This window comes from Hypanus sabinus, chromosome 6 (genome assembly GCF_030144855.1).
Source record: "Hypanus sabinus isolate sHypSab1 chromosome 6, sHypSab1.hap1, whole genome shotgun sequence".
NCBI classification, from domain to species: domain Eukaryota; kingdom Metazoa; phylum Chordata; class Chondrichthyes; order Myliobatiformes; family Dasyatidae; genus Hypanus; species Hypanus sabinus.
In genome coordinates, this window is record NC_082711.1 from 131,483,531 (window position 1) to 131,501,901 (window position 18,371).

General features: G+C 44.0%; 1 protein-coding gene across 2 annotated transcripts; it reads left to right on the plus strand.

Moving 5' to 3' along the window:
* The first annotated feature begins 958 nt into the window (after nucleotides 1–958).
* Nucleotides 959–18,261, plus strand: LOC132395838 (neuferricin). 2 transcript variants are annotated; one of them, XM_059972946.1, is made up of 5 exons: nucleotides 959–1,682; nucleotides 3,652–3,792; nucleotides 8,183–8,369; nucleotides 10,837–11,057; nucleotides 14,567–18,261. In XM_059972946.1, the coding sequence occupies exons 1-4, from the start codon at nucleotides 1,412–1,414 to the stop codon at nucleotides 11,045–11,047; spliced, it is 810 nt and encodes a 269-aa protein (XP_059828929.1). In that variant the 5' UTR covers nucleotides 959–1,411; the 3' UTR covers nucleotides 11,048–11,057; nucleotides 14,567–18,261. The 2 variants fall into 2 exon arrangements, with proteins under 2 accessions (XP_059828929.1, XP_059828928.1); XM_059972945.1 differs by lacking the exon at nucleotides 14,567–18,261 and having other exon boundaries at nucleotides 962–1,682; nucleotides 10,837–11,113.
* Nucleotides 18,262–18,371: the final 110 nt, after the last annotated feature.

Below are 18,371 nucleotides of genomic sequence, written 5' to 3' on the forward strand. Positions count from 1 at the left end.
CTCACCTAATCCCACTGACCCGCACTCAGCCCATAACCCTCCATTCCATTCCTTTCCTGTCCATATACCTATCCAATTTTACTTTAAAAGACAATACCGAACCTGCCTCCACTTCTACTGGAAGCTCATTCCACACAGCTACCACTCTCTGAGTAGAGAAATTCCTCCTCATGTTACCCTTAAACTTTTGCCCCCTAACTCTCAACTCCTGTCCTCTGGACTGTAAGATGGGCTTCTGTCAGTATGACTGTGCTACGCGCCTGCACACCAATCCCCGGGTGTCTATGAGGACTTTTCAGGGCGACTGGGCTGGGAATGACTTCAGCGTTGCCGTGTCCTGTGGCACAGGGACAGACCTTCAGCCCGATCTGTTATTCTACTTGCACCCCCTGTACCCTCCCATCCATGTACCTATCCCAGCTTCCCGTAAACATTACCTGGTTGTACAGCTTCTGCTGGCAGCTTGTTCCACCCTCTGAATGAAGAGGTTCATTGTGTCCCAATTTAGGGACAGGTGGGGGTAGGGGGGAGAGAGAGGAGCATTGGTCCTTTAATTGACACCTCAAAGCACAGGAGAGGGATCACTGATACTGGATCCAGAATTTCCCAGGTCAGCCTCTCCAGACACGAGAACCTCAGCTGCACTCAGTCAGTTCGGATGAGCAGGGCCGACTCATTCACAGGCCCAAGACTCCCGGGAAAGGGTGTCTGTTCGGAACTCTAACAGGAGGGGATCGGCAGACTGCAGAGCGAACGATGTCCTCAAAATCTCCTTGACAACCTGCAGTATCCTAACCGTAAAAGGACTGGGTTTTACTGGGACTGGTGCCTTCAGAGGAGCGCGAGTTTGTGTCGTGTCACTTCGGGAAAAATCTGCACTGAAGCCGTCCTTTAACGTGTCTGTATCACAGACACCGAGCGTGTAAAGGTTCAACCCCTAGAAGAAGAGTGTTAACGCTACAATGAAGCAGTCTTTAAGAGCGAACCTTGTGTTTGATGTTCTGAAGTGACAGGAGTCACTGAATTGTCACGTTAAGGGAGTGTCTGCCATTTTCACAAGAGGCATGGTCCCTAAACTATCTTTTTTTCTCGGTGTTGTATTCATCATGAAAATCACAGTCTGAGCTGTAATTCTGAAGAGGAGCTGTCCTTCAGAACTGACGCTTTAGCAGAGAGCGGGGTTACTGAACTTTAAGAGGGAACTGCGTCAGTGTTTCCCACCAGAAAGAGATTGTATTCCTGAGTTTCGTCCCTGTCGCCTCGCATTGTCCACCGGGGCTGTGTTCCCTTAAAAGAAGGCAGCACGGGCGGCCGGTTTTCTGAGTGCGAGCCTGCCGTCCCGACGCTGGCGCTTTAAGCCGAGGCGGCGCTCTTCCTCACAGCAACACGGGAACCCGGAACTCCGGTGCCGATGCCCCAGACGCTGGTGTTGTGCGCGGCCGCCGCCGCCGCCCTGCTGATACCCTCCGATGTCTGGAGGCTGTTGAGCTGTGGTTTGGCGGGGTGGTTTGGCCCAGTGAACAATGTCTCGACCTCCCGAATCTTCAGTAAGGCCGAGCTGAGCCGCTACACCGGCGGGAAGGGCAGTCCCGGGCTGTACCTGGCTGTCCTGGGCCAGGTGTTCGACGTGGACCGAGGGAGGAGGCACTACGGCCCGGGAGGCTCCTATCACTTCTTCACAGGTGGGCGGAGGGGATGGGAGTGTAGGCTTGGTGGGGAACGAGAGATCGGTGGGACATGGGAGCGTGTTTACCGGGCGCTGGTACGATCCGTGTTGCCCCAGTCACACGCCAGGGGTTGTTGCAATACACACAACGTGCTGGAGGAACTCGGCGGGTCAGGTAGCATCTATGGTGGGAAATGGACAGTCCACCTTTCGGACCATCCTCCCCGGGTGCCTGTTGTTGCTAAGTTATGCTGGCTGCGTTTTAACCCACCCGTTTGTTAAAAGGCCAGTCAGGTATCACGTTACGATCCGAGTCTCCTCCGGCGTGGCACCATCATTTGGGAGAAAGATTGACAAATAGAGAAACACAATTTAATGATTCTCACGCGATCTCCACCCTTATCAACTCCAGCCACCTTCCTCCCTCAGGCAAAAAACTCACAATTCCCACACCCCGCACAGCTCAGTTTTACCTCCTTCCCAAGATCCACGAGCCTGACTGTCCCGGCAGACCCATAGTCTCAGCCTGCTCCTGCCGCACCGAACTTGTGTCTGCCTATTTGGACTCCATTTTATCCCCCATAGTTTAGACTCTCCCCACCTACATCCAGGATACACCCATGCCCTTCACCTCGTCAATAACTTCCAATACCCCGGCCCCGACCGCTTCACTTTTACCATGGATCCTTATACACCTCCATCCCCCATCAAGGAGGCCTCAAAGCCCTCGCTACTTTTTGGATAACAGACCCAACCAGTTCCCCAGCACCACCACACTCCTCCGGCTGGCAGAGCTTGTTCTAACTCTCAATAACTTCTCCTTTGGTTCTTCCCACTTTCTCCAGATCAAGGGCGTAGTCATGGGTACTCGCATGGGCCCCAGCTATGCCTGCCACTGAGGGTTATGTGGAACAGTCTATGCTCCAAATCTATACTGGCACCACTCCCCAACTTCTCCTCCGCTACATTGACGGCTACATTAGTGCTGCTTCCTGCACCCATGCTGAGCTCGTCAATTTCATCAATTTTGCTTCTAACTTTCACCCAGCCCTTAAATTTACTTGGTCCATCTTGGACACTTCTCTCCCCTTTCTCAAACTCTCGGTCCCCATCTCTGGAAACAGACTGTCCACTGACATCTTCTATAAACCCATTGACTCCCATAACTACCTTGATTATACCTCTTCCCACCCTGCCCAATGCAAAAATGCTATTCCCTATTCCCAGTTCCTCCGTCTCCCAGGATGAGGCTTTCTGTTCCAGGACTTCTCAAATGTCCTCTTTCTTTCAGGATCGTGGTTTCCCTTCTGCCGTCATCAATGATGCCCTCACCCGCATCTCCTCCATTTACCACACTTCAGCCTCACCCCATCCTCCCATCACCACAACAGGGACAATGTTCCCCTTGTCCTCACCTACCACCCCACCAGCCTCTGGATCCAGCATATTATCCTCCGCAACTTCCGCCACCTTCAACACGACCCCACCACTAAGCACATCTTTCCCTCCCTACCCCTCTCAGCTTTTCGCAGGGATCGTTCCCTCCATGACTACCTGGTCCACACGTCCCTCCCCACAGAACTCCCACCTGGCACTTATCCCTGCAAGCGTAAGTGCTACACCTGTCCCAACACCTCCCCCCTTACCACCATTCCGGGCTCCAGACAGTCCTTCCAGGTGAGGCAACACTTCACTTGTGAGTCTGTTGGGGTAATCTATTGCATCCGGTGCTCCCTCCTCTACATCAGTGAGACCCGACGCAGATTGGGGGACCGCTTCATTGCAAAAATTGTGTATAATTTATGTTTAATTAATGTTTTTCTAGTGAATGCTACTTGTATGCTGCTGCATAGACCTGTGATCAGCTGCAAGTTTTTCATTGGACATATACTTGTGCACCAGCCAATAAACTCAATTTTAACTTTAATAATCAGTGGGCAAGAGGGCTGTTTCTCACACTGAACTTGTTCTATTGTTTCTGACAGGTCGAGATGCCTGTAGAGCATTTGTGAGCGGAGATTTCACTGAGCCTGGTCTCATAGATGATGTGTCGGGACTCTCACCCACGGAAATGCTCTCTCTCCATGAGTGGCTCACCTTTTACAAGAGAGAGTACATTTTTAAAGGCAAGTCCACTGGGAGAAATGCAGGTTGAAAATGCTGTTCTGTTACACCGGGAAGATGTGTTGCTGTTGATGTAGTCTGTTTCAGAGGGGTTCCGTTTTCAGTTTGGGGTGACCCTGAGCTTCCAGCTGGCTCTCTTTAACAGACCTTCCACAAACAAAACTTGGCTTCAGTGGGCATGATCTAGCTGGTGAAGTTCGACAGTTTGGATAATGAACATTCTCAGCTTTCCTATTCCAGATTATAAACATTCCTTTGATAATTTACAACAAACTTTGCGCAGTTTCAATTTCCTTGGGCCTTTCCTACTTTTTGTTTCACCCCAGGCTCTGCTGATCACCCTCCTGCAAGACTTCTGTTTGGTAAAAGAGCATCGATCTGAAAAGTTAATGTTTCCTTTTCTCATACACTGCTTGAACATCTGAGTATTTCAGTATTGTCTCTTTTTATTTGAGTTAGTTTCACTCATGGAGGTGCTGCCTAGTGTATGTAAGTAAAGTCGAGAAGATAATGGTTGTGAATGGTCAAAGCAGAACAAGTAGTGGGGAGGGGGGGGAGATTAACAGCATGGACTGCAGTCTCATGTAACTGCATTAGCTTCATTACCACTAGAACAGCACCCCATCTTCTTATTGGGAACATTAGACTTCTGAACTCTACACAGAGTTCAACAATTGTTGATAATTAGCAAATCTTAACATTTCTTTGTGTTCAATTTCAAATAAATATTTTGCACCTCCAGAGAAGCCTTTGGGTTTCTTTGCTCATCCCACTGCCAGTTACTTGTAATCCCTATTCATCTCTCAACCATTCCTGTTTTCCACTTCATCACAGGCCTTCTCCTTGTGTTTTCCTTCCCTCTTTCATTGAAACGTTGTGGATTGTCTGGAGAGGTATTGAGAGGAAAGTTTCCTTTGCTTGGAGTTTGGAATTAGTGAGAACCATTTCAGATTAAGGGTTTGTCATTTGGAAATGAGAAATCTCTTCATTCAACAGTCAGTGCATCTTTGCAATTTTCTTGCCTATTGTGACTAGAAGATCTTAGATACTGTGGTATTGTAGGGATCAGAAAGTCAGAGTTGTGGATTGACTCTTAATATTTAGATTCTGGTAATTGTTTACATATTACAGTATACTGAATATTAAAACTAGTCCTGCTTTCTTCATTGACATCTTTGAGGCCAGCAGTTATAGACTATCCCTAACTTAAAGGAATATTAAAGGGAGGGTTTAAACTAATTTGCAAGGGAGATGGGACCCAGAGTGAATGAGCAGTGAAAGAAGTGCATGGAGTAAAGCCAGATCTACCATATAGAGAGGCTTTCAGGAAAGAGAAGCAGAATAAAGGGTGTAAAGGTAGTAAGGTAGAAGGGCTAAAGTGTGTGTACTTCAATGCAAGAAGCATCAGGAACAAAGGTGATGAACTGAGAGCTTGGATACATACATGGAATTATAATGTAGTGGCCACTACTGGATACATACATGGAATTATGATGTAGTGACTGGGCTGGCACCAGGGTAGAAATGGATTCTCAATATTCCTGGATTTCAGTGCTTTAAAAGGGACAGAGGGGTGGGAGAAAGGGGAGGAGGGGTGGCATTACTGGTCAGGGATACTATTACAGCTACAGAAAGGGTGGGTAATGTAGCAAGATCCTCTTTTGAGTCAGTATGGGTTGAAGTCAGGAATGGGAAGGGAGCAGTTACTCTACTGGGGGTATTCTATAGGCCCCCTGGGAAGCAGCAGAGAGACCGAGGAGTAGATTGGGAGGCAGATTTTGGAAAGGTGCAAAAATAACAGGGTTGTTATCATGGGTGACTTTAACTTCCCTAATGTTGATTGGCACCTGATTAGTTCCAAGGGTTTAGATGGGGCAGAGTTTGTTAAGTGTGTCCAGGATGGATTCCTGTCACAGTATGTTGACAGACTGACTAGAGGGAATGCCATACTAGATCTAGTATTAGGTAATGAACCGGATCAGGTCACAGATCTGTCAGTGGGTGAGCATCTGGGGGACAATGATCACCGCTCCCTGACCTTTAGCATTATCATGGGAAAGGATAGAATCAGAGAGGACAGGAACATTTTTAATTGGGGAAGGGCAATTATGAGGCTATAAGGCTACAACTTGCGGGTGTGAACTGGGATGATGTTTTTGCAGGGAAATGTACTATGGACATGTGGTCGATGTTTAAGGATCTCTTGCAGAATTTTAGGGATAAATTTGTCCCGGTGAGGAAGATAAAGAATGGTAGGGTGAAGGAACCATGGGTGACAAGTGAGGTGGAAAATCTAGTCAGGTGGAAGAAGTCAGCATACATGAGGTTTAGGAAGCAAGGATCAGATGGGTCTATTGAGGAACATAGGGTAGCAAGAAAGGAGCTTAAGAAGGGGCTGAGGAGAACAAGGGGGCATGAGAAGGCCTTGGCGAGTAGGGTAAAGGAAAACCCCAAGGCATTCTTCAATTATGTGAAGAACAAAAAGATGACAGAACTGAAAGTAGGACTGATTAGAGGTAAAGGTGGGAAGATGTGCCTGGAAGCTGTGAAGTGAGCGAGGTCCTCAATGAATACTTCTCTTCGGTATTCACCAAAGATAGGGAACTTGATGACAGTGAGGACAATATGAGTGAGGTTGATGTTCTAGAGCATGTTGATATTAAGGGAGAGGGGGTGCTGGAGTTGTTAAAATAAATTAGGACGGCTAAGTCCCCGGGGCCTGACATAATATCCTCCAGGCTGCTCCACGAGGCGAGGGAAGAGATTGCTGAGCCTCTGGCTAGGATCTTTATGTCCTCGTTGTCCACAGGATTGGTACAGGAGGATTGGAGGGAGGCAAATGTTGTCCCCTTGTTCAAAAAAGGTAGTAGGGATAGTCTGGGTAATTATACACCAGTAAGCCTTACGTCTGTGGTGGGAAAGCTGTTGGAAAAGATTCTTAGAGATAGGATCTATGGGCATTTAGAGAATCATGGTCTGATCAGGGACAGTCAGCATGGCTTTATGAAGGGCAGATCGTGTCTAACAAGCCTGATAGAGTTCTTTGAGGAGGTGACCAGGCATATAGATGAGGGTAGTGCAGTGGATGTGATCTACATGGATTTTAGTAAGGCATTTGACAAGGTTCCACACGGTAGGCTTATTCAGAAATTTAGAAGGCATGGGATCCAGGGAAGTTTGGCCAGGTGGATTCAGAATTGGCTTGCCTGCAGAAGGCAGAGGGTTGTGGTGGAGGGAGTACATTCAGATTGGAGGGTTGTGACTAGTGTTGTCCCACAAGGATCTGTTCTGGGACCTCTACTTTTTGTGATTTTTATTAACAACCTGGATGTGGGGGTAGAAGGGTAGGTTGGCAAGTTTGCAGACGACACAAAGGCTGGTGGTATTGTAGATAGTGTTAAGGATTGTCGAAGATTGCAGAGAGACAATGATAGGATGCAGAAATGGGCTGAGAAGTAGCAGATGGTGTTCAACCCGGAGAAGTGTGAGGTGGTACACTTTGGAAGGACAAACTCCAAGGCAGAGTATAAAGTTAATGGCAGGATACTTGGTAGTGTGGAGGAGCAGAAGGATCTGGGGGTACATGTCCACAGATCCCTGTAAGTTGCCTCACAGGTAGATAGGGTAGTTAAGAAAGCTTATGGGGTGTTAGCTTTCATAAGTCGAGGGATAGAGTTTAAGAGTCGCGAGGTAATGATGCATCTCTGTAAAACTCTGGTTAGGCCACACTTGGAGTACTGTGTCCAGTTCTGGTCGCCTCAGTGTAAGAAGGATGTGGAAGCATTGGAAAGGGTACAGAGGAGATTTACCAGGATGCTGCCTGGTTTAGAGAGTATGGATTATGATCAGAGATTAAGGGAGCTAGGGCTTTACTCTTTGGAGAGAAGGAGGATGAGAGGAGACATGATAGAGGTGTATAAGGTATTAAGAAGAATAGATAGAGTGGACAGCCAGCGCCTCTTCCCCAGGACACCAATGCTCAGTACAAGAGGACATGATTTTAAGGTAAGGGGTGGGAAGTTCAAGGGGGATATTAGAGGAAGGTTTTTCACTCAGAGAATGGTTGGTGCATGGAATGCACTGCCTGAGTCAGTGGTGGAGGCAGATACACTAGTGAAGTTTAAGAGACTACTAGACAGGTATATGGAGGAATTTAAGGTGTGGGGTTATATGGAAGCAAGGTTTAAATGTCAGCACAACATTGTGGGCTGAAGAGCCTGTACTGTGTTGTACTATTCTATGTTCTATGTTAAAGACTCTTGAAGGGAGGAGCTATGGGAGCTCAATATTATTGTGGTGTCTGTAAGTCAGGTGATCGTAGCTAGGGGTTGCCTATCTTGAGCATCTGTCAAACAATATAACAGAAGCAATTTCTTTCTTCCCTCTTCTAAGGCAAACTAGTCGGAACGTATTATGACCACAACGGTGAACCGACCCGGGCGCTCATTGATGCAGAGCTGGTCACTGAGCAGGGAAGGAAACTGAAGGCAGAGTTGGAAGTGGAAAACAAGGTGTTTCCTCCCTGCAATTCGGAATGGACCTCCACCAAAGGTGGCAGAGTTTGGTGTTCAACTCACAGGTCAGGCATCTGTTCTTTTCATTAACGTTTCAATGTCAGGAGTCTGGAGAGCTGAAACCCCATTCAGGAGAGTCTCTGCCAACCAAACTTTGAGGTAGAGTAGATTAGATCCCATCATCTGCTGCATGGGCCTAAGCTACAAGCAGGAGATCAAGATCAAACTGCCCCATTTTCATCCATAACTTGCGATATAATGTTACAGGAGACCATCAGCCTGTCTGATCCATGCAGACTTCCAGTACACCAGTCCAATTCCCCCATTTCATTGGAACTCATTCTCTCACATGCCCATCAATTCCTTTTAATTCTATATTACAGTGTGATATACTGTAATATCACAGTAGCCAATTAACCCACCAATATGTTGTTGGACGTGGGGAAAAAGTTAGAGCATATTGGGAAAGCTCAAAGGCACAGAGGGAATGTGCAAACTCCAGTCTACAGCCAAGGTCTATATTGAACCTGAGTTACTAGTTAACACAGCCACACTAACTGCTGCACCACCATACTTTTCTCAATATTTAAGTTCTATCAGGCAATCTTACCAAATGAAAATTACAGTGGCACTCTGCTGGGCCTAGGTTGCAGAATGGAAATGGAAGTATAGACATTGAACACTTAGTTTCCAGATACAAACCCCATTTCCAGAAAAGTTGGGATATTTTCCAAAATGCAATAAAAACAAAAGTACAAAGAAAAGATTTTCAATAGTTTTACTGGCCAACTTAATTGTATTTTGTAAATATACACAAATTTAGAATTTGATGGCTGCAACACACTCAACAAAAGTTGGGACAGAGGTAAAATAAGATTGAAAAGTGCACAGAATATTCAAGTAACATCGGTTTGGAAGACTCCACATTAAGCAGGCTAATTGGTAGCAAGTGAGGTATCGACTGGGTATAAAAGTAGCGTCCATCAAAGGCTCAGTCTTTGCAAGCAAGGATGGGTCGTGGCTCACCCCTTTGTGCCAAAATTCGTGAGAGAATTGTTAGTCAGTTCAAAAGGAACATTTCCCAACGCAAGATTGCAGTGAATTTAGGTCTTTCAACATCTACAGTAAATAAAATTGTGAAAAGATTCAGAGAATTCAGAGGCATCTCAGTGAGTAAAAGGCAAGGTCGGAAACCACTGTTGAATGTGCGTGATCTTCGAGCCCTCAGTGATCTTCCTAGCACTGCCTAGGAAACCGTCATGCTACTGTGACAATTATAGCCACCTGGGCTCGGGAGTGCTTCGGAAAACCATTGTCACTTAACACAGTCCGTCGCTACATCCAGAAGTGCAACTTGAAACTGTATTACACAAGGAAGAAGCCATACATCAACTCTATGTAGAAACGCTGGCAAGTTCTCTGGGCCCGAGCTCATCTCAGATGGACTGAAAGACTGTGGAACCATGTGCTGTGGTCAGATGAGTCCACATTTCAGCTAGTTTTCAGAAAAAACAGGCGTCAAGTTCTCTGTGCCAAAGATGAAAACGACTATCCTGATTGTTATCAGCGAAAGGTGCAAAAGCCAGCATCTGTGATGGTATGGGGGTGCATCAGTGCCCACACCATGGGCGAGTTGCATGTATGTGAAGGTACCATTGACTCTGAGGCGTATATTAGGATTTTAGAGAGAGATATGTTGCCATCAAGCCGAAGTCTCTTCCCGGGACATCCATGCTTAATTTAGCAGGACAATGCCAGACCACATTCTGCATGGGCTACAACAGCGTGGCTTTGTAGACACAGAGTGCGTGTGCTTGACTGGCCTGCTGCCAGTCCAGATCTATCTCCTATTGAAAATGTATGGCACATCATGAAGAGGAGAATCAGACAATGGAGATCACGGACTGTTGAACAGCTGAAGTCTTATATCAAGCAAGAATGGACAAAATTTCCAATTGCAAATCTACTACAATTAGTATCCTCAGTTCCAAAACGATTAAAAAGTGTTATTAAAAGGAAAGGTGATGTAACACAATGGTAAACATGCCTCTGTCCCAACTTTTGTTGAGTGTGTTGCAGCCATCAAATTGTAAATTTGTGTATATTTACAAAATACAATTAAGTTGGTCAGTAAAACTATTGAAAATCTTTTCTTTGTACTTTTGTCAGTTAAATAAAGGTTCACGTGAATTAACATATTACAGATTTTTGTTTTTATTGCACTTTGGAAAATATCCCAACTTTTCTGGAAATGGGGTTCGTAGATTTAGCTATCTTTACCACACCATTATAGACTACCCACTTTTAGGAAACTTCTATTAAATATTCTGCAAAGTACCCTGCAGCAACAAGGTTTGTACCAAGCACAGGTGCCTTTGTGATACAGGTCACTGTAAAAGTAGAGGGGTGACAAGGGTGGACAAACAAGCTGGCTGAAGTAGTGAGATAAGAGTGACTGCTAATGAACAGGACAAGTTTTAGCTCCCATACAACCTAAAACAAAATGAATAAATACAATATTTCTCTTTCTAGTGGAGGAATCAAAAGGAATTGGGTGGGTGTCCCACGCAAATTATATAAGATTGGATCAAAGAACTATCGCTGTGTTTGTGTGCGTACAGACGGACCTGCATCAAATCAACCCAATTCAGTTCACAACAGAAGAGATCTGGATAACCCTGCCTTAGCAGAATATCCAGGATGTGGGAGTGTTTCAGACTCCTGTGCCATTGTGGAGGAGTAGCATATCACAGGTCTGCAATACACAAACCATTTTGTTTTAACAATTAAATAAATTATTTTTACTGTTTGCACAATGTGTTTTTTCTCTGTGCATTTTTTTTTGTTTTTAAATTGGGTTATTTGAGTCCCTTGCTTTTGACTGCCTATAAGCCGACAAATTTCAAGGTGTATAATTTATATGATCTTTGATAATAAATCTGGTTTGAATCTTTGAATTGACAGTCTGGGAGGATAATCCTGTTATGGCCGTTGTTCTTGATGCCAAACTGAGTAGGGTCAAGACAGTATTTGGGTGGGTGGGGTGGAAAATGTGATGTGTTCCTCATGTTTGGTGCAGATGGAATGTGAAACTAAATTCTTCAATACCTCCTTGCCACTCGACCTGCAGTTTCAAGTTCCTAAACATTCCCCCTACCATGATGCCAATTCCTCACAATGAATGCAGCAGTGTGAGCTGGTACTGGTGTCAGTCATCATGAAACTGACTGCTTTAGTGGTTCACCTTCATTCATCACACATCAAAGCTGCAGCACTAATCTGGTAAGGTCTCCCCTTACCACATACCAGGTAGTTGAGTCACTACCTAGGCAAAAGGGCAGTAAGTTGGAAAAGCCAGGGAACGTAACAGAAGCTGAGCCTTCCAGTTAGATCAAATTAAGCAAATTCAGTTCACAAAAGAAGAGATCTGGACAAACCTGCCCTGCAAGAATATATAAGCTCTCCAAAACTTTCTGACTCATAGAATGGTACGACAACATAACAGGACCTACAGCCCACAATGTCTGTTCAAATCATGGTAGTTTAAATTAATCCCCTCCATTCCCTGCCTGTTCATCCAAATGCCTCTTAAACAGGGGTTCCCATCCTTTTGTTATGCCATGGACCAATACTATTAAGCAAAGGGTCTGTAAACCCCAGGTTGGGAACTCCTGCTTTTATTGTATCATGTTCCACCACTTCTGCTGGCAGTGCAGTCCAGGTACCTACCACTCCGTTTAAAAAAGATTTCCTTTAGAAACTTGCTCCTCCTCTCACCCTAAAGTGTCCTACTGAAGCATAGTTAGCACATTGCTATTACTGAAAGAATGGGGTTCAAGGCCTGCCACTGCCTGTAAGGAGTTTCCTCCCACATTCTAAAGGCACATGGGTTGCATTAGGAAGTTGTGGGCTGATTATGTTGGCTTGCCCAGCACAATCCTCGCTGACTTGATGCAAATGATGCACTTCACTGTTTTGGTGTACAGTGACAAATAAAACTAATCTTTGTCTTTAAAAGTCCTGCACTCTACTATTTGGCATTTCCATCTGGGAAAAGAGACACCTAACCATCTACCCTCACTCTGCCTCCCACAAATTTTATATACTTACTTCTATCAGGTTGTCTCTTCACCCTTGACCTTCCAGAGAAAACAATCAAAGTTCATCCATTTTTTCCTTGTAGCTAATACCCCAATCCAGCCAACATCCTGGTGATCCTCTTCTGTAACCTCTCAAAACCTCCACAACCATCCTGTAAATTTAGATGACCAAAACTGCACACAGTTCTTCAAATGTGGTTTTAATTAGTTTTAAATAGCTGCAAAACAACTTCCCAACATTTATACACAACACCCAACCAATGAAACCAACCGTGCCATTTGCCTTCTTTCTCCTTACAGACACACTAATATTTTGTTAGTTTTGGGGAATCCATCCACTTGCAGCTCCAAATCCTTCTGTGAATCGTCTACTCTACATTTTCTGCTTGCATTTTACCTTTCAAAGGGCAGCACCACACATTTGTCCTGATTAAACTCATTTCCATTTCTCTGCTCACATATATCCTGCCAAATCCTTTGACACAGCACACACAAAATGCTGGTGGAATGCAGACCCGAAACATCAACTGTACTTCTTCCTATAGATGCTACCTGGCCTGCTGCATTCCACTAGCATTTTGTGTGTGTTGAATTTCCAGCATCTGCAGATTTCCTCATGTTTGCATTTTTAAATCCTTCGACAACCTTCTTTACAATACACATCTCTACCAATTTTTGTATTGACTGCAAGCTTATAAAATCAATCTCCATTTGTCCAAATATGTTGAAGACCACTGGTCACAAGTCAGAATAATACCCCTCCACCAGATAATTTTGAATTCAATCCATCAAGTCTCCATGGAACACTGGTGCCATTATCTTCTGAACCAAACTAGCATGATAGACCTTGTCAGAAACCATCCAACCCTTAATCATCTCAAAAAATTCAAATAAAATTTACATGACCACCTCTGCACAAAAACTGCTGTCTCCATCAAGTCTATGCAAGTCCACAATGAAAGAGATTTTATCCCCTAGAATTGTCACCAATAACCTTCTGACCTCTGAAGAAGGCTCATCAGCCTATCATTTTCTGGTTTAACTCTACTGCCCTTCTTCAACAGAGCAACACTATGGGCTACTTCCATTGCTCTAGGGCCAAGTCTGTACTTAAAATGATTACAAGGATCCTGTTAAGGCCCCAGCAATCTGTCTCTTCTTTCTATAATCTCTGATTTATTCCAGCAGGCCCTGAGGACTTGACTAATCTACCTTAATGCTCTTAGAGACACAATACCTACTTGATATCAGCGTACCTTAGAAGATCAATATACTCCTCACTCATCTTGCTATTTTCCACATCCTTCTTGGTAAGAACAAATCTAAAGTACTCATTTAGTACATCAAGTACTCATCTATTTCCTCTGGCTCCAAGCAAACTACTTTGTCTTTGAATGGTTCTACCATCTCACTAATACTCACACTTTTATTTATGTACAAAATGCTTTATAGTGCTTCCTTCAAAGGCCCTGTCCAGTTTCAGCTTCCTGAATTCTACATATTCGACCCTTTTCTTTTCAACTATATTTCGATTTCTCTGATCAAAGCTCCTCAATCTTGTCATTCTTGTCTTCTTCATAGGGACATGTTGGTCCTAGATTCTGACTAGTTGACTTTTAAACAAGTCCCAAGTTAGACGTGGACTTGCCCAATAATAATTGCTCTCAAGCTACTTACCATGGCTTCTGCCTAATAATGTCTATAATTAGCCTTTCACCCAAGGTCCAGTCTAATCCTTAAACACTGCCACCTGTAAAGAGTTATGATCACTACTCCCAAAATGCTCCCCCACTTAAACTCCAATTACCTGGCCATTATTTCTCCATTATGTAGTATACCCCTTTCCCTGGCTAGATTATCTGCATGTTATAACAACATCGCATGCAATTGTGGAAGGGATTTAAGAAAGAAAGCATCACTCAAAGGAAAACCACTTAACCAGTCAACTCGGAAAAGTGCTAGTTTTGTAGCAAGTTAAAAAAAAGTTTAATAGAAAATTGATTCAATAGCAAGATGAAGCTGAACTGTACACTGAAAATCTGGGCATGTTAAAAACTTTCAGTATTAATTCCTCCTAAGCTCCCCTCATTTTCAAGATGCAGGATGTGTGGCCGCCACATTCGAGACAGTTCACACTATGAATTGTGCTTTTTTTCTTTCAGGTTCCAGCTGGACAATCATAGCATAGTGATCATCACCTGCAACTGCAGGTGAACAGCCATGTAATAGTTTCATGTGTTAGTTATGGAATTAGGCAGATGCACAGCAAGGATTCCTTTGCAGAAGTAGAGCGAATGTAAAAATTACTTTATTATATGATGTGTGCTCCATTAACCTAGTAATTATCACTTGACTTCAGTTAATGGGCGGGGGGGGGGGGGGAAATGGTACACAGGTTACAATCTAATTAGTATTGGAAATACTCAGCTAGTCTGATTTCCAGAGTTTTCTTTTTATTTTGGATCTCTAGCATCTGCAGGGCTTACCTTTGGTTTATTAATGAGCTGTTGAATAGTGTGTATTGAACGGAACAACTTGGACACACTCAGCACAGTATTTCTGGTCTTAAACACCTCCTGATCACTAATGGAAGACTTCGCATGCATCCTTGTCAAATACCATTTACAAATTTACTCATGCTTGAGCTTGCATTTATATAGCATATTTCATGACCTCAAAGCAATTCAGAAGCTCGTCAGTATTAATGATGGAACAGAACAGTGCCTCTGCACAAGTCCTGCAAACACTGTTCGCTAACGCTTAGATGTAATTCACTCTAATTGCAGAATAATTTCTGGCCAAGGCATCAGGTATCACATCTAATGTTCTGGTGGTTAACATAGAAACAAAAAACCTACAGCACAATACAGGCCCTTCAGCCGAACACATCCCTACCGTAGAAATTACTAGGTTTACCTATACCACTATATTTTACTAAGTTCCATGTACCTATCTAAAACTCTCTTAAAAGACCCTGTTGTATCCGCCTCCACCACCGTTTCTGGCAGCCCATTCCACGCACTCACCACTCTTGAGTAAAAAAAAACTTAACCCCAGCATCTTCTTTGTACCTACTCCCCAGCACCTTAAACCTGTGTCCTCTTGTGGCAACCATTTCAGCCCTGGGAAAAAGCCCCTGACAATCCACACAATCAATGCCCCTCACCATCTTATACACCTCTATCAGGTCACCTCTCATCCTCCGTTGCTCCAAGGAAAAAAGGCTGAATTCACTCAACCTATTACCATAAGGCATGCTCCCCAATCCAGGCAACATCCTTGTAAATCTCCTCTGCACCCTTTCTATGGTCTCTAAATCCTTCCTGTAGTGAGGCAACCAGAACTGAGCACAGTACTCCAAGAGGGGTCTGACCAGGGTCCTAAATAACTGCAACATTACCTCTCGGCTCCTAAATTCAATTCCATGATTGATGAAGGCCAGTACACCATACGTCTTCTTAACCACACAGTCAACCTGTGCAGCTGTTTTGAGCGTCCTATGGACTTGGACCCCAAGATCCCTCTGATCCTCCACACTGCCAAGAGTCTTACCATTAATACTAGGTTCTGCCATCATATTTGACCTACCAAAATGAACCACTTCACACTTATCTGGGTTGAATTCCACCTGTCACTTCTCAGCCCAGTTTTGCATCCTATCAATGTCCTGCTGTAACCTGACAACCCTCCACAACACCTCCAACCTTTGTGTCATCAGCAAACTAACCCATCCCTCCACTTCTTCATCCAGGTCACTTATAAAAATCAGAGTAAGGGTCGCAGAACAGATCCCTGAGGCACACCACTGGTCACCGACCTCCATGCAGAATATGACCTGTCTACAACCACTAATGTCCCCTTGGATCCCATGCCTCCTTCCTTCTCAATAAGCTTTGCATGGGGTACCTTATCAAATGCCTTGCTGAAATCCATATACACCACATGTACTGCTTCCTTCTTCAACGTGTTTAGTCACATCCTGCGAGAGTTGTTACATGCTTCTGTGACCTATGCTGATAGACAAGGCTTATGCTGAAGCTGGCACTTTGAATAGTTCAAACATTAGCACTGAACCATACTCAAGTTTGCAGGATTGCTACTATGAAGTGAGGGCCTCAGTCACTCAAGAGTAGGCCATGGATATTGCCTCCAAGCGGTCTAAAGCAATACAGCTTGGTACCAGTGGCATAGGACTCAGTGTAGACCTGCCTTAGGGACTCCAGCTCTGGATTTTTCCCTCGGGGTTTACTCCCAAAACCTTCTCCATGAGTGGGTACAGCTGCAAAGCAGCGGAGGTTTGAGATCAGAGTTGCTACTATACCAACTTATTTAACTTCAACCTGAATTTCAGTAAAGCTGGAGCTATGTCTCTTTCATTAAATAGAACTAGCATTTTAAAAAATTGGTCCTTTAGTCCCCATTTTCCTGCTTATTTGTAAACCACTCAGGTGCCTTTTTCTCTGGAACAACATAGAAGTAATGACTAGCAGCCTAGATTTTGTGGTATGTGGTGCAGCACGATCTTTCCAGACAAGTGTGTAGTCTGTTGCCACGTGCGCACCCATTTTTCACTCCATTCCTATGGACCATCACACAACCACAGCTGACGGAAGGTTAATTATTGACCCCAGCTCAAATGAATGCTGTCATAGATTGACACCCAGCCAAATCCAAGCACAGTGTAAAGTCTACTGTTCAAATGAACAGGAAATGACTGCAATTCTGCAAAATCTGTATTTTTTCCATATAACATAGGTAATCATATACAAGTTATTAAATGTACTGATTAAATATATAAAGACATGATTGTTGTGGTTTCCAATGCACACATAGCTGTTCTGACATTTCACAGGTTTACTCATTAAAGTAACACTGATCTATGGCTCGAGCCACATCTATTTTGATACTGGTCCGCGACCACCTTTGATGTTATGACTGAGAATTACAGATTTTATTTAGAATTAGAGGCAGGCTTCTGTTCCCAAAGATAGTTATATTGATTACCATATCCCCAAGCACCACTGGCAGCAACATATTGGATCAATGTTGCTGCAGAGACTTACTCATCTATACACTGTAAACATACATAAACACTATTATAGGAAAATTGTGCAACAAGTTTAAATGTAAGTGCAAAACAGGTATCTTCTAATACTGAAAAATGAAGAAAAGTCCAAATTCCTAACTCATGAGCACTGCTATTCAAACAGATCTCGATATATTGATTTGTTCTTTGAAGTAAATGTAGTATTTGTGAATTTGTTTGTAGAGCACTGCTCATTGGAGAACATTTGGCTGAGCATGTGACATTGAGATTTAGCAAGACGCTGTCCTCAGTGGATTGACGCTACTCGTTACGCAGGAGACCACGGATAAAAGGCACTGGCAACAGCAGGGAGTAGATGGAATAAGATGTTGGTGCTTTTGCTGCAATTTGAGCTCCACAAGCAATTGCTGACCTAATGGGCAGTCATTCACACCAAGATATCACCCTGTAACTGGCTACAAACTTCATCTGTCTGCTAACAGCAGTCACTGAGGATGTTGATTACTGCTAATGTCCAGATGCTGACTGATTACCCTTCCAAATGATGATGCAAAAATCAACTGCTTCTGTTCATCAGTCTAAATGAACGCCACATCAATAGACAGCAGAATACATTTTAGAGGCATTAAATCAGTCTTCAAATATGTTGGTTGGGAGGATGAAATCCTCCTTGTGATTTTTGCTACACCATTCACTTTTATCAGATGCAGTTTCACAGGCCAGCATCTGCATCAAAGCCCTGACTATTTGGATAGAGGTTACTTGAAATCAAATGCTCTTAGAATATACTAAAATGGACCTGTTTTGTCATGACTCTGCATGAATCAAGTGAGCTTGGCATTTGTTTCTGGCAAGCCTCAACACGAATATAATGCTGGGTAATTTAGTAAAATAAGCTGGTAGTACAGTTTGTTTCGCCA

Coding starts and splice junctions, on each gene's coding strand:
- LOC132395838 (XM_059972946.1), top strand. CDS start 1,412: ATGCCCCAGACGCTGGTGTTGTGCGCGGCCGCCGCCGCCGCCCTGCTG. Junction 3,793..8,182: donor GAGAGAGTACATTTTTAAAG/GCAAGTCCACTG, acceptor CCCTCTTCTAAG/GCAAACTAGTCGGAACGTAT. Junction 8,370..10,836: donor GTTTGGTGTTCAACTCACAG/GTCAGGCATCTG, acceptor TTCTCTTTCTAG/TGGAGGAATCAAAAGGAATT.